Here is a 15,191-nt window from a genome sequence, read left to right as displayed (position 1 = left end):
ATCCTTTAAAACAGAGATGAGGAGGAATTTCTTCAGCCAGAGGGTGGTGAATCTGTGGCACTCTTTGCCACAGAGAGCTGTGGAGCCAAATCACTTGTCAGCATGGCTCTGGTGTGATGGTCCTCACGTTGGGCCATGGGGGTAAGTCTTTAAGGAGGGTGCCCCCAATCTTCCTCGGAGGGCCCCACTCCTCCCCACAATGCAAATTCTGCCTACCAGGTGCACCCCTCCCCGCCCCCGGCCCCACCAGAAACTCCCATCAGAGCCCTCCACCGGAGGCCCCCATAGCAGAGACTCCCCACCAGAGACCCTCAGAATGGTTTTGTGATGGGGAGGGTGGGGGGGGGGGGTCAGGTCCCACCTGTGTGTGTGTGGGGGGAGGTGACCCAGTAAGTCCGTAGTGAGGAGGGAGGCCAAAATTGCATTGAGGGGGCGAGGGGGTGGGGGGAGGAGCAGGGAGGGGGCCCGCTGCCGGATCTCGCTATCAGGCTCCTGCTCAGGAGGATCCCTTGCAATCCCGCCATGCATAAATGTGCATGGCAAGGGACGGTGAATCGCCTCTGGGTGTCACTCCCAGCCCGAGCGCAATTCGGAGGTGGTTCATCTCCGACGGGAGAACGTAGTCCCCCGAACGGGGAATCCAGCCCAATATATGAAATGAAAATGGCTTATTGTCACGAGTAGGCTTCAATGAAGTTACTGTGAAAAGCCCCTAGTCGCCACATTCCGGCGCCTGTCCGGGGAGGCTGGTACGGGAATCAAACCGTGCTGCTGGCCTGCTTTAAAAGCCAGCGATTTAGCTGAGTGAGCTGAACCAGCCCCTATCAGGTTGATTGTCATGCTGCCCAGAAGCAATTAAGCCCCAACTCCCTCCCTACTTGCCACTCTGGCCGAGGCACTAAGAAGGAGCAATCTTGTGAATATTGTAACTGCTCCGTAGGAAATGAGTTGGAAATGAGCTGCAGCTTCCGAGCGGACTCTCCCCTGGAAAATCAGATGCTGAGATGAAAATGCAAACATCCTACCCCGGGGGAAGCATGTTTTCCTACAATGACAGCTCCACATCCGCCCAATAGATTCAAACCAGTGCAACCACTCAAATAACCTTACTCAGCAAATAAGACACTGCCAGTCTGTACAGTGAAATTATTCAAACTCATCACTAAAAACTAGCCGACTTCCTTCCCCCAATCAGGCATGACACTAACACGGCTATCAGCAATGATATGTGCTTCAATGCTGGAATTTATGAAACTAACATAAATCAGATCTGCCTCTTGTACATATATAGATACATAAGAACATAAGAAACATAACTAGGAGCAGGAGTAAGCCATCTGCCCCTCGAGCCTGCTCCACCATTCAATGAGATCATGGCTGATCTTTTGTGGACTCAGCTCCACGTTCCGGCCCGAACACCATAACCCTTAATCCCTTTATTCTTCAAAAAACTATCTATCTTTACCTTAAAAACATGTAATGAAGGAGCCTCAACTGCTTCACTGGGCAAGGAATTCCATAGATTCACAACCCTTTGGGTGAAGAAGTTCCTCCTAAACTCAGTCCTAAATCTACTTCCCCTTATTTTGAGGCTATGTCCCCTAGTTCTGCTGTCACCCGCCAGTGGAAACAACCTGCCCGCATCTATCCTATCTATTCCCTTCATAATTTTAAATGTTTCTATAAGATCCCCCCTCATCCTTCTAAATTCCAACGAGTACAGTTCCAGTCTACTCAACCTCTCCTCATAATCCAACCCCTTCAACTCTGGGATTAACCTAGTGAATCTCCTCTGCACACCCTCCAGCGCCAGTACGTCCTTTCTCAAGTAAGGAGACCAAAACTGAACACAATACTCCAGGTGTGGCCTCACTAACACCTTATACAATTGCAGCATAACCTCCCTAGTCTTAAACTCCATCCCTCTAGCAATGAAGGACAAAATTCCATTTGCCTTCTTAATCACCTGTTGCACTTGTAACCAACCTTCTGTGACTCATGCACTAGCACACCCAAGTCTCTCTGAACAGCGGCATGCTTTAATATTTTATCGTTTAAATAATAATCCCGTTTGCTGTTATTCCTACCAAAATGGATAACCTCACATTTGTCAACATTGTATTCCATCTGCCAGACCCTAGCCCATTCACTTAACCTATCCAAATCCCTCTGCAGACTTCCAGTATCCTCTGCATTTTTCACTTTACCACTCATCTTAGTGTCATCTGCAAACTTGGACACATTGCACTTGGTCCCCGACTCCAAATCATCTATGTAATCATCTATAGAAGATTGGAGCAGGAGGAGGCCTTTTGGCCCTTCGAGCCTGCTCCGCCATTCATCATGATCATGGCTGATCATCCAACTCAATAGCCTAATCCTGCTTTCTCCCCATAGCTTTTGATCCCACTCTCCCCAGGTGCGATATCCAGCTGCCTCTTGAATATGTTAAGTGTTTAAGCATCAACTACTTCCTGTGGTAATGAATTCCACAGGCTCACACCACTCTTTGGGTGAAGAAATGAAAAAATTGTGGATAGAATGGGGACGAGGGAACATTTCTAGTTCGACAGTTACTTCAAGTTCTCAATGATGAGCTAATTTCACTCTGCGTAGACATTCTCAAACTTGTTTGGCTAACCTGTGCGCCAAAGTGGGTAATGACCCTCACGAGAGTGGGTAATGACCCTCATGACAATCACTCGATTGATCTCCCCATGGTGATCTGGAATATGAGCCCCCCCCCCCCCCCCCCCCCCCCCCCCCCCCCCCGATGGGCGGAGGCCTAACGACTGGTGCTCATGGAATCAATCCTGATGAGCCGGCCTGGATTGGGACCGGCATGATTGAGAGTTCTGGTTGCGATCTGTACGCTGGTCGCTGCTTTGCGGCCTATCCTTTTGGTTTGAAAGATGGCTTTGGTGAATGGCCAGGATAATGGCAGCCAACGTGGTTGGCAGCGCTGATGTTAGGGATAGTGGCTCCTAAGCTCACTAATTAAAAGCATTGGCACCATCTAGTCTACCTTAGGAGTCAGTGGCTACACTGTAATGTATGGACAATATAGTGTTACAAAAGGTCAAGACAGAGGATAGGCACTAGGCTGAGGACTGCACTGGAAGGAGAGAATGTATAGCTGACCTAATACAGTCACACATGAAGGAAAGAGAAGTGAATTCTTACAGGCTCGCCTTAAAAATAATTTGATCGCCAGGTGCCAAAGCTGAGGAGACCAAATTAATTTGATCGCTGACGTAATCGTTTCCTTGCCTGTTCAAGAAAACCTGAAAGGCACCTGGTATTGAGAGGACTGGAGTGGAGCTGTCTCCAGCATAACGTCTACACAATAAGGCTGTGGTCTGTACCTGATCAGTGAAGCTTCAATTGCACCTCAGCTGAGACAGGTCGGCCTAATTTATCTCACTCTGAAAGAGATCACAGTCTCCTCACAGCAAAGATTCAAACAGTGCAACCACTTAAACAACTGTCCTCAAAGAATAAGATACAGCCAAGCCTGTTCAGCAAAGCTATTCAAACTCATAGATGAAAATTAGACGACTCCTTCCTCCCCCTTGCAGTATTTGCTTCAATACTTCCTCTTTTTATTTATTGGGTGTGGGCCTCACCACCATTTATTGCCCATCCCTTGTACTGAATGGTACTTCAGGGTCAACCATATTTCTGTGGCCTGAAGACACATGGAGGCCAGATCAGGTAAAGAGGGTAGATTTCCTTCTGTGAAGGGCATTGGTGAGCCAGACTGGACTAACCACATTAATACTGTGGCTACCAAGGCAAGTCAAAGTCTAGGAATTCTACGGCGAGTAATTCACCACCTGACCCCCCCAAAGCCTATCCACAATCTACCAGGCACAAGTCAGGAGTGTAATGGAATATTCTCCACTTGCCTGGACGAGTGCAGCTCCAACAGCACTCAAGAAACTCAACTTCATCCAGGACAAAGCAGCCCCGCTTGATTGCTCCCCCTTCCACAAACATTCAAACCCTCCACCACCGATGCACAGTGGCAGCCGTGTGCACCACCTACTCGATGCACTGCAGTAACTCACCAATGCTCCTCAGACAACAGCTTCCAAACCCATGACCACCACCATCTAGAAGGACAAGAGCAGCAGATACCTGGGAACCCCACCACCTGGAGGTTCCCCTCCAGGTCACTCACCATCCTGACTTGGAAATATATCGCCGTTCCTTCACTGTCGCTGGGACAAAATCCTGGAAGTCCCTCCCTAACAGCACAGTGGGTGTACCTACACCCTAAAGACTGCAGCGATTCAAGAAGGCAGCTCACCACCCCTTTCTGAAGGGCAACTATGGATGGGCAATAAATGCTGGCCTAACCAGCGACATGCACATCCCATCAATTAATTTTTTTTAAAGATGGATTTTTACAACAATTAACAATGGTTTCATGGCCATCATTAGGCTTTTAATTCAAATTTCACTATCTGCTGTGGTGTGGTTTGAACCCACTACGCTGGGTCTCTGATTTACTAGTTCTGTGACAATTCGACTGTGCCACTACCTCCATCGCATACTAGAATGCATGGAACGCACTGATCTGCTTGGCATGCCTTCTCTTATCATGTCTCACTTCCACTAGAAAGCATTGGTCCAGATCTCAATGCATGGCGTGTTAATGACACATGCCACTACTGATGTGTAAATGAACCAGCAAATCCATGGAATTAAGCAATAAGACCATGGGCGAGATTCTCCGCAAATGCTGAGAATAGTAAAGGCTGCCGTGGGACAGGCCGTGACCCTAGGCAGCCTTCACGCCCACTTCCTGGTCCGATTCTCCCTCCCGGGCGGGGCTAGGAGCGCGGCCCCGTGCGTCACGGCGGCACGGCCTTGACGATGGTCGTCTAGGCTGCACGTCAAGCGTCACGCCGGCTGACGCGGCCGATGACGTCGGCCGCGCATGCGCAGGTTGGACAACACCAACCCGCGCATGCGCAGTTGGCGTCTTTTCCCTCAGCCGCCCGGCTGATCTTGCGGGGCGGCGGAGGGAAAAGAGTGCTTCCGTTACGGACGCACGGCCCGCGATCGGTGGGCACCGATGCGGGCCTATGCCCCCCTTGGCACGGCCGTGGTACTGCCGTGCCAATCGGGCCCCCAGATGCCCCAAACGGGCATCTGGCGCCCGTTTCACGACGGCAGCAAGCAGGTGTGTTTGCTACCGTGTTGAAACGGGCGTGAAGGCCCGGCTGCTCGGCCCATCGGCCTCGGAGAATCGCCGCTCGCCGTTTTATTCGGACATGGGTCGGGCGTGGGGAGGGGGAGAATAGCGGGAGGGCGTGAAAAATGTCGGTAGGCCCTCCCGCTATTCTCCCACCCGGCATGGGGGGAGCAGAGAATCGCGCCCCATGAGTCTTTAGAACTTGCTGGTTGATTTATAAGTGGCATCTCTCGCTTAGCCTCTGTTATAACCTGCCCGGATCCTATTGGCTGGGGACAACTGGTTACCCCATGCGATCTTATTGGGTCAGTTAAAACAATATAATAAATGAAACAAACTCAGGGATAAATGAAAAGTGGTCCCTCCTGGTAGGGGCATTGCCCAAAAGTAATCGGTGAACAACGGACACTTAACAACATCAAATCATAACGTGAAAAGAGGGGTCAATAAACCAACCCGACCCCTGCGGTGCCCTCCAAGTACGGAAGACCTCAAGAGTGTCCGTGAACACCTCTCCAGGGACACCTGGCCGCGGATGAAAACCGTGGAAGAGGGGCAGGCAGTTTGGTTGGACGAAGTTACCCCACTCTCCTTGGGAAATGTGATCTCCCCCCAATGGGTTGGGGGGGGGTGGCTGGCAGGGGGCGGGCAATCTGTATAAATAGAGCCGGTGTGGTACCAGCTAAAGAGGGAATCAGTAGTTAACTGCTGGAACTTTGTACGTATTGTTGTAAATAAATTAACTTTCTGTTTGACTCTCCAAACCCGTGCTGGATTCTTCATGACCCTCACAAAATCCTCCTTGTTACTTTTAAGAACTTGCCGGAGTTGCACAGAATCTCCCGTTAACGTCACAACAGGCAGTTTGGTCATGTATGTAAAGAGTAGAAATAGCCTTTTAAATGAATTGACAACTGTTAACACAATGCCAAGCAGCACGGTAGCATAGTGGTTAGCACAATCGCTTCACAGCTCCTGGGTCCCAGGTTCGATTCCGGCTTGGGTCACTGTCTGTGCGGAGTCTGCACATCCTCCCCGTGTGTGTGCGGGTTTCGTCCGGGTGCTCCGGTTTCCTCCCACAGTCACAAAGATGTGCAGGTTAGGTGGATTGGCCATGATAAATTGCCCTTAGTGTCCAAAATTGCCCTTAGTGTTGAGTGGGGTTACTGGGTTATGGGGATAGGGTGGAGGTGTTGACCTTGGGTAGGGTGCTCTTTACTAGAGCCGGTGCAGACTCGATGGGCCGAATGGCCTCCTTCTGCACTGTAAATTCTATGAAAAAAAAACCTCGCTCGTTAAGATTGCAGCCTACACCTGGACACCTTGATGTCGAGGCCAGCATTTCTACTTGTGTTTGCTCATATCACCTCCATTCCTGTTCGACTGAAGTCCAATAAATGTTTCACTTATCCAGAGATGTATTAAGCATTACACGTCTGATGTAGTGCTCGACTATTATACAAAATATTCTGAGGAAACCCAGGCACAGAACCATCGTTTATGAGCCAATGCGTTGAGCGAGCACAACCTCAGAGATGGGACTCCAGTGCTGACTCTACCCAACTGCGAAATCATGTGATATTTATACATTGTAGGTCACGTAGGCAAAAAGCATTATTTACATTTGAAAATTGTCCGCTCCAAACTTTACATGAAACAAGTTACAGGTGTTCACCCAGGCAGAGTGAGTATTTTCTGCCCTTATGTTTCTATGACTCCTCCCGTAATCTCTTCTCTTGTTGTGAGCGCGGTTGGTTATGTCTGCGTCTTTAGATGAAAACCAAGTTAGACTGAAAAACATGTCATTGAGGGTCTCGCAGGTGGTTTGAGAAAACAAGTTTGCTAAGGTCACTAGAATCCAGTTGGACTGGAAAAAGTGCTATTGGAGGTCTTGCGGGTGCTGTTTATCGCTCCTCAAGTATTCAGTTAGCATCGTTTATGTCTCTTAACCAACCAGCATGTTGCTCGTTGATGTCTTAATCCTGACTGTGGAATATTCCTCTACTTTCTAATATAATATAATATAGGTACCAACGACATAGGTAGGAAGAGAGATGGGGATTTGAGACAGAAATTCAGGGAGCTAGGGTGGAAGCTGAGAGCTAGAACAAACAGAGTTGTTATCTCTGGGTTGTTACCCGTGCCACGTGCTAGCGAAGTGAGAAATAAGGAGAGAGAGGAGTTGAACACGTGGCTACAGGGATGGTGCAGGAGGGAGGGTTTTGGTTTCCTGGATAATTGGGGCTCATTCTGGGGTAGGTGGGACCTCTACAAACAGGATGGTCTTCACCTGAACCAGAGGGGTACCAATATCCTGGGGGGGAGATTTGCTAGTGCTCTTCGGGGGGGGTTTAAACTAATTCAGCAGGGGGATGGGAACCTAAATTGTAGTCCCAGTGTACAGGATGTTGAGAGTAGTGAGGTCAGGGATAGGGTTAAAAGTTCGAAAGAGGGCACCGGCAAGCAGGACGCTGGTTTGAAGTGTGTCTACTTCAACGCCAGGAGCATCCGGAATAAGGTGGGTGAGCTTGCAGCATGGGTTGGTACCTGGGATCTCGATGTTGTGGCGATTTCGGAGACATGGGTAGAGCAGGGACAGGAATGGTTGTTGCAGGTTCCAGGATTTAGATCTTTCTGTAAGAACAGAGAAGATGGTAAAAGAGGGGGGGGGGTGTGGCATTGTTAATCAAGGAAAGTATTACGGCGGTAGAAAGGACGCTTGAGGACTCGTCTACTGAGGCAGTATGGGCCGAGGTTAGGAACAGTAGAGGAGAGGTCACCCTGTTGGGAGTTGTCTATAGATCTCCGAATAGTCCCAGAGATGTAGAGGAAAGGATTGGAAAGATGATTCTTGACAGGAGCGAGAGTAACAGGGTAGTTGTTATGGGGGACTTTAACTTTCCAAATATTGACTGGAAATACTATAGTTCGAGTACTATAGATGGGTCAGTTTTTGTGCAGTGTGTGCAGGAGGGTTTTCTGACACAGTATGTAGACAGGCCAACAAGGGGCGAGGCCACATTGGATTTGGTACTGGGTAATGAACCCGGCCAGGTGTTAGATTTAGATGTAGGTGAGCACTTTGGCGATAGTGATCACAACTCGGTTATGTTTACTTTAGCAATGGGCAGGGATAGGTATATACCGCAAGGCAAGAATTATAGCTGGGGGAAAGGCAATTATGATGCTATTCGGCAAGATTAAGGAGGTATAGGATGGGGAAGGAAACTGCAGGGGATGGGTACAATCGAAATGTGGAGCTTTTTCAAGGAACAGCTACTGCGTGTCCTTGATAAGTATGTACCTGTCAGGCAGGGAGGAAGTTGTCGAGCAAGGGAGCCGTGGTTTACTAAGGAAGTTGAAGCACTTGTCAAGAGGAAGAAGAAGGCCTATGTTAGGATGAGACATGAAGGTTCAGTTAGGGCACTTGAGAGTTACAAGTTAGCCAGGAAGGACCTAAAGGGAGAGTTAAGAAGAGCGAGGAGAGGACACGAAAAGTCGTTGGCGGATAGGATCAAGGAAAACCCTAAGGCTTTCTATAGGTATATCAGGAACAAAAGAATGACTCGAGTAAGATTAGGGCCAATCAAGGATAGTAGTGGAAAGTTGTGTGTGGAATCAGAGGAGATAGGGGAAGCATTAAATGGATATTTTGCGTCAGTGTTTACACTGGAGAAAGACAATGTTGTCGAGGAGAACACTCAGGTTCAGTCGACCAGGCTAGATGGAATTGAGGTTCAAAAGGAGGAGGTGTTAGCAATTTTAGAAAATGTCAAAATAGATAAGTCCCCTGGGCCAGATGGGATTTATCCTAGGATTCTCTGGGAAGCCAGGGAGGAGATTGCAGAGCCTTTGTCCTTGATCTTTATGTCGTCTTTGTCGACAGGAATAGTGCCGGAAGACTGGAGGATAGCAAATATTGTCCCCTTGTTCAAGAAGGGGAGTAGAGACAACCCTGGTAATTATAGACCTGTGAGCCTTACTTCGATTGTGGGTAAAATGTTGGAAAAGGTTATAAGAGATAGGGTTTATAATCATCTTGAAAAGAACAAGTTGATTAGCGATACTCAACACGGTTTTGTGAAGGGTAGGTCATGTCTCACAAACCTTATTGAGTTTTTTGAGAAGGTGACCAAACAGGTGGATCAGGGTAAAGCTGTTGATGTGGTGTATATGGATTTCAGTAAGGCGTTTGATAAGGTTCCCCACGGTAGGCTATTGCAGAAAATAAGGAAGTATGGAATTGAAGGTGATTTAGCGGTTTGGATCAGTAATTGGCTAGCTGAAAGAAGACAGAGGGTGGTGGTTGATGGCAAATGTTCATCCTGGAGTTCAGTTACTAGTGGTGTACCGCAAGGATCTGTTTTGGGGCCACTGCTGTTTGTCATTTTTATAAATGACCTGGAAGAGGGTGTAGAAGGATGGGTTAGTAAATTTGCAGATGACACGAAGGTCGGTGGAGTTGTGGATAGTGCTGAAGGATGTTATAGGATACAGAGGGACATAGATAAGCTGCAGAGCTGGGCTGAGAGGTGGCAGATGGAGTTTAATGCGGAAAAGTGTGAGGTGGTTCACTTTGGAAGGGGTAACAGGAATGCAGAGTACTGGGCTAATGGCAAGATTCTTGGTAGTGTAGATGAACAGAGAGATCTCGGCATCCAGGTACATAAATCCCTGAAAGTTGCCACCCAGGTTAATAGGGCTGTTAAGAAGGCATATGGTGTGCTAGCCTTTATAAGCAGGGGGATTGAGTTTCGGAACCACAAGGTCATGCTGCAGCTGTACATAACTCTGGTGCGGCCACACCTGGAGTACTGCGTGCAGTTCTGGTCACCACATTATAGGAAGGATGTGGAAGCTTTGGAAAGGGTTCAGAGGAGATTTACTAGGATGTTGCCTGGTATGGAGGGAAGGTCTTACGAGGAAAGGCTCAGGGAATTGAGGTTGTTTTCGTTAGAGAGGAGAAGGCTGAGAGGTGACTTAATAGAGACATATAAGATAGTCAGAGGGTTAGATAGGGTGGACAGTGAGAGTCTTTTTCCTCGGATGGTGATGACCAACACGAGGGGACATAGCTTTAAATTGAGGGGTGAGAGATATAGGACAGATGTCAGAGGCAGTTTCTTTACTCAGAGAGTAGTAGGGGTGTGGAACGCCCTGCCTGCAATAGTAGTAGACTCGCCAACTTTAAGGGCATTTAAGTGGTCACTGGATAGACATATGGATGAAAATGGAATAGTGTAGGTCAGATAGGCTTCAGATGGTTTCACAGGTCGGCGTAACATCGAGGGCCGAAGGGCCCGTACTGCGCTGTAGTGTTCTATGTTCTATGTTCTATGTTCTATAATGCACTACATAAGTTCAGGAAAATCCCTAAGTAGACTATAACTATTGCCCGCCCTAATAAATGCTTGTAACTGAATCCTATGTTAGTTCCCCTCTTACAATACCATTAGATCTCACAGCCAAGTCCACCCCCCCCCTCCCTAATTGCCCCTGTGAAGATTGTGGTGGAAGCCACTTTCTGAAACCGCTGCAGTCCACGTGGTGTAGGTACACCCACAGTGCTGTTAGGAAGGGAGTTCCAGGATTTTGACCCAGTGACAGTGACGAAACAGTGATACAGTCCCGAGTCAGGATGGTGAGGGGCTTGGAGAGGTGACGTTCCCATGTATCTACTCCTCTTGTCCTTCGCGGGGGTATTGGCCATGTGTTTGGAAGGTGCTCTCGAAGGAGCCTTGGTGAGCTGCTGCACTGCATCTTAAAGATGCCAGATGTTTCTGCCACTGTGTGCCAGTGTTGGGGAAGTGAATGTTTGTGGATGAGCTGCTAATCATGCGGGGCTGCTTTGTCCTGGATGGGGTTGAGCTTCTTGAGTGTTGTTGGACATGCATTCATCCAGGCAAGTGGGGAGTATTCCATCACACTCCTGACTTGTGGGACCTCTGTCAGATCTTGTTTGATAACAATGCCGAGGAGGGCCTTGGGACATTTCGTTACATTAAAGGCACCACATAAATGTAATAAATTGTAAAATCAGTGCTCTGCTGTTTCAGCACCGAATGGCAATCCAAGAGATTCAGCCTCACCTCTGACATTCTCTCACACACAACTCGTTATGTCTACCTGTCCAGGTAGGGCAATGTCATTGTTTTGGCACACATGCTAATCTTTGCTTCTTAAACGCGCTAATGTTAGTGAGGTACTTACTAGTCCTCTGTGCCTCAGTGATCACTGGCTGACCATCCCTGAGAAAGCAAAATAAAATCAGTTCAGATGCTGGAATGTTAAATGCTAACAATCTACCTGCACAACTGGGATATCACAGCAATGACATAGTGTAATAAAACGGATAATCATTTAAAACGCTTCATGTACCTGAATCATTACCAATCACCAAACCCTTTAATACCAATATTATGGGAGCCGGTATCTGTCACTTCCAATCTGTTCTGATAGCAACAAAGGTTTAATTCAGGCGGCACGGTGGCACAGTAGTTAGCACTGCTGCCTCACAGCGCCAGGGAACCGGGTTCGATTCCGACCTTGGATGACTGCCTGTGAGGAGTCTGCACTTTCCCCCCGTTGCTATGTGGGTTCCCCCGGGTGCTCCGGTTTCCTCCCGCAGTCTGAGGATGTGCAGGTTCGGTGGATTGGCCATGCTAAACTGGCCCCTTCATGTCCAAGGATGTGCAGGTTAGATTACAGAAAATAGGCAGTGGAGTTGGCCTAGGTAGGGTCCCCTTTCGGAGGGTCGGTGCAGACTCGATGGGCTGAATGGCCTCCATCTGCACTATAGGGATTTGATGATATTCACACTAACCCAAATAATCTTAACCAGGATGGCACTAAGGAGCAGCAATTAGACTCAATCTTCCTTGAGTACGGAGGGGATGGATGGTCCTCGCTCCCTCTCCGTATCCCTTCAACTTTATTTCTTCCATCTGCTCATTGCTCTTCCTTTCCAACTTCCACGAGTACCAAGGAAGCTGCCCTGTTGCTTTAGTGGCCACGTGTTGAGAGGGAAGGTCCAAGACTGGAATTTCAATATTTGGGGCGGGACTTTACACCACCCTGCTGCCCTGTGGCGCGTTCTGCGGCGGTCAATACAACCCGCCATTGGACGGCGGACGGATTTTCCATTCCTGCCTCTGTCAGCGGGGCTTCCCGTTGTTCGCACTCTCTGCCACGAGGGGGTGGGGGTGGCCATGAGGGAGGGGAGGTGTCAGATTCTACCGGCAAGAACGGCGGGAAAATCCCGCCCAAAATGTCTTTATATTGACGGACCGCAACACTGAATAACTGCAAAGAGTGAAGCAATGCCATTTTGCAAAGACCTGCTGCCTTACCTCGTAGCCTTGATTCTAATTTGGCCGTTTTCAGTGTCGCACGCTCGCACCGCATCGTCCAAGGTCATGCCCATGGTGCACATCTCGCAGATGTAAAGAATCTTGTCCCTCGGCTGGAGGCTGCCTTCCGAACTGGCAGGGGAACTGGCCACAACCTCCTGCACGTAAATGCCTTGCCACTTGCTGCCTATCCCCCCCGTTAACTTCAGCCCTGCAGCAACAAGTACCAACTCGAATCAGACCAACAGCAAAGAATATTAGTAACACATTCACTGGAGCATGTTAATATGATCACCGGCTTCCTGTGGGAAATGGAAAGCAGTTAATTCATTCGAGTGATGTTTTTTGTCACCCTAATCAAGTTTGAGAAAATAACGGAACACTGCGTTTCGAATTGCGATGAATGCCTTCTGTTTCTGAATGATCGTTTCGGCTCCATCAATAATGTCAAAATGCAAAGGGTTGGCAAGGGGCGGCAGCCTACCTAAAGTTTACTGCCGCCAGGGTATTTATAGCGGGCTGGTTTAGCATAGAGGGCTAAATCGCTGGCTTGTCATACAGAACAAGGCCAGCAGTGCGGTTCAATTCCCGTACCAGCCTTCCCGAACAGGCGCCGTAATGTGGCGACTAGGGGCTTTTCACAGTAACTTCATTGAAGCCTACTCGTGACAATAAGCGATTATTATTATTACAGCCTTTCTTTTCCAATCCAAAGTATGTCTTCGATACGATAAAACCATGGGAAGATCCAAAGGTTTATCGGCGCGAACATCGCCAAAGGTTCAAAACAGTAGAGTAGAAAGTAGTTGCTTCTTATGGCAGGGAGGTTATGCTGGAGCTGTTAGTTGAGTATTGTGTGCAGTTCTGGAATCCACATTATAGGAGGCATGTGATAGCACTGGAAAGGGTGCAGAGGAGATTTACCAGGATGTTGCCTGGGCTGGAGAGGGTTAGTTATGAAGTGAGATTGGATAGACTGGGATTGTTTTCCTTGGAGCAGAAGAGACTGGGGGATGATTGAGATGTAAAAATTATGAGGGGCATAGAGAGAGTAGACAGGAAGAAACTTTCCCCCTGGTGGAGGGCGAATTGACCAGGACGCACAGGTTTAAGGTAAGGGGCAGGGGATTTAGAGGGGATGTGAGGGAAAACCTTTTTACCCAGAGGGTGGTGGGAGTCTGGAACTCGCTGCCTGAAAGGGTGGCGGAGGCAGAGACCCTCGTAACACCTAAGAAGTATTTAGATGTGCACTTGCGATGCCAAGGCAGATACAAGGTTATGGGGCAAGTACTGGACAATGGGTTTAGAATAATTAGGTGGTTGTTTTTGGCTGGTATAGACATGATGGGCCGAAGGGCCTTTTCTGTGCAGTGGATCTCTATGACTTATAACGTGAGCATTGCGAGGAAGAGACATGCCATCAAACCTTTTCATCTTGAACTCATCAGAGCAGAATTGCAAGAACACCAAATCTCGAAGCAAACAACAGACTCCTGCATGAGCACTTATAAATCCTTGCTCCCTTCGAGATCTGGTGTTCTAGCTAATCTGTGCAGATGAGTGCAAGATGTAAAACTTTGACGGGATGTCTCTTTTCCAGAATTGTTAGCTGATGACAAGCTTGGATTTTAGATTGCAGGAGAGGGAAGCAATTATATAGGGAAGCTATACAGGTGTACAACACCTGGCCACAACTCCAGTCATTGTCCTTTGACCTCGGATCCAGCTATTGCATAGGATTTCCAACACAGAACCATCCCAGTCCAGCTGGTCCAGGCCAATGTTTACGCTCCACGGGAGGCTCTTCCTGCTGTTTTTCAGCTGACCCTAATCTTCCAGTCCTTTCTCCCACGTACATTTGTCTAATTTCCCTTTAAATTCATAGCATTTCCCAGCAACTTCCAATGTTAGAAGTCCCACCTCCTACCCCACCCTCTGAATTTATTGTTTGATTCATCAGTGGCCAGCCCGTATTTACGGTCTGGAGTTTTGCTCTCCTGTAAAAGTGAAACAGTTTCCCCACAACGACCTAATCGAATCACTTCATAATTTTCAAGTCCTCTTATCAGGCCACGCCCTCAGCCTTTTCTATTCGAGAGAAAAACACCTCTGTCTCTTCAGTCTTTCCCGATAAGTATAGCCTCTCAGCTCTGTTAGTGACCTCTCGTGAGCGTCCTCATCAGTGTGCAGGCTTTGAGCTTGGCCCGTCGCAATTGTCTATCCTGACGGACCGATTCTATCAACCGCGCCTGTGGTGGGTCGTATCTCAAACAACGACGAATCAGACGACAGAAGGGAGATAAATCACTTGGTTGCATGATGTACCAAAACGCATCACACAAGCTTGCCACCCCCACATTGATTCTGTCTACACCTCCTGCTGCCTCAGGAAGGCAGACAGCATTATCAGAGACCCCTCCCACCCAGGCTTTGCCTTCTTCCAGACCCTTCCATCAGGCAGAAGGTACAGAAGTCTGAAGACCCGCACATCCAGACATAGGAACAGCTTCTTCCCCACAGCTACTAGACTCCTCAACGGCTCCCCCTCGGACTGATCTGTTCCCTGTAAGAACACTATTCACAACGCTGCTCTTGCTCATGTATTTGCTTTGTTTGGCCCCTTGTTCCGCACTGTAACT

At 48.5% G+C, this 15,191-nt stretch overlaps 1 protein-coding gene across 2 annotated transcripts in view; it reads right to left on the bottom strand.

Annotated features, from left to right (window-relative positions):
- Positions 1-15,191, bottom strand: part of ptpn20 (protein tyrosine phosphatase non-receptor type 20) — a 364,145-nt gene that overhangs the window by 84,283 nt on the left and 264,671 nt on the right. For both annotated transcript variants that reach the window (XM_038782830.1, XM_038782831.1), the window contains 2 exons: positions 12,553-12,763; positions 11,414-11,451 (listed from right to left, as the gene is read on the bottom strand). In XM_038782830.1, the coding sequence (XP_038638758.1) occupies positions 11,414-11,451; positions 12,553-12,763 (249 nt within the window). The remainder of the gene's footprint in view (positions 1-11,413; positions 11,452-12,552; positions 12,764-15,191) is intronic.

The sequence above is a fragment of the Scyliorhinus canicula genome, chromosome 22, assembly GCF_902713615.1.
Source record: "Scyliorhinus canicula chromosome 22, sScyCan1.1, whole genome shotgun sequence".
NCBI lineage: Eukaryota > Metazoa > Chordata > Chondrichthyes > Carcharhiniformes > Scyliorhinidae > Scyliorhinus > Scyliorhinus canicula.
The sequence above is the reverse complement of the archived record's forward strand: the minus strand, read 5'-3'. Positions and strand labels throughout refer to the sequence as shown.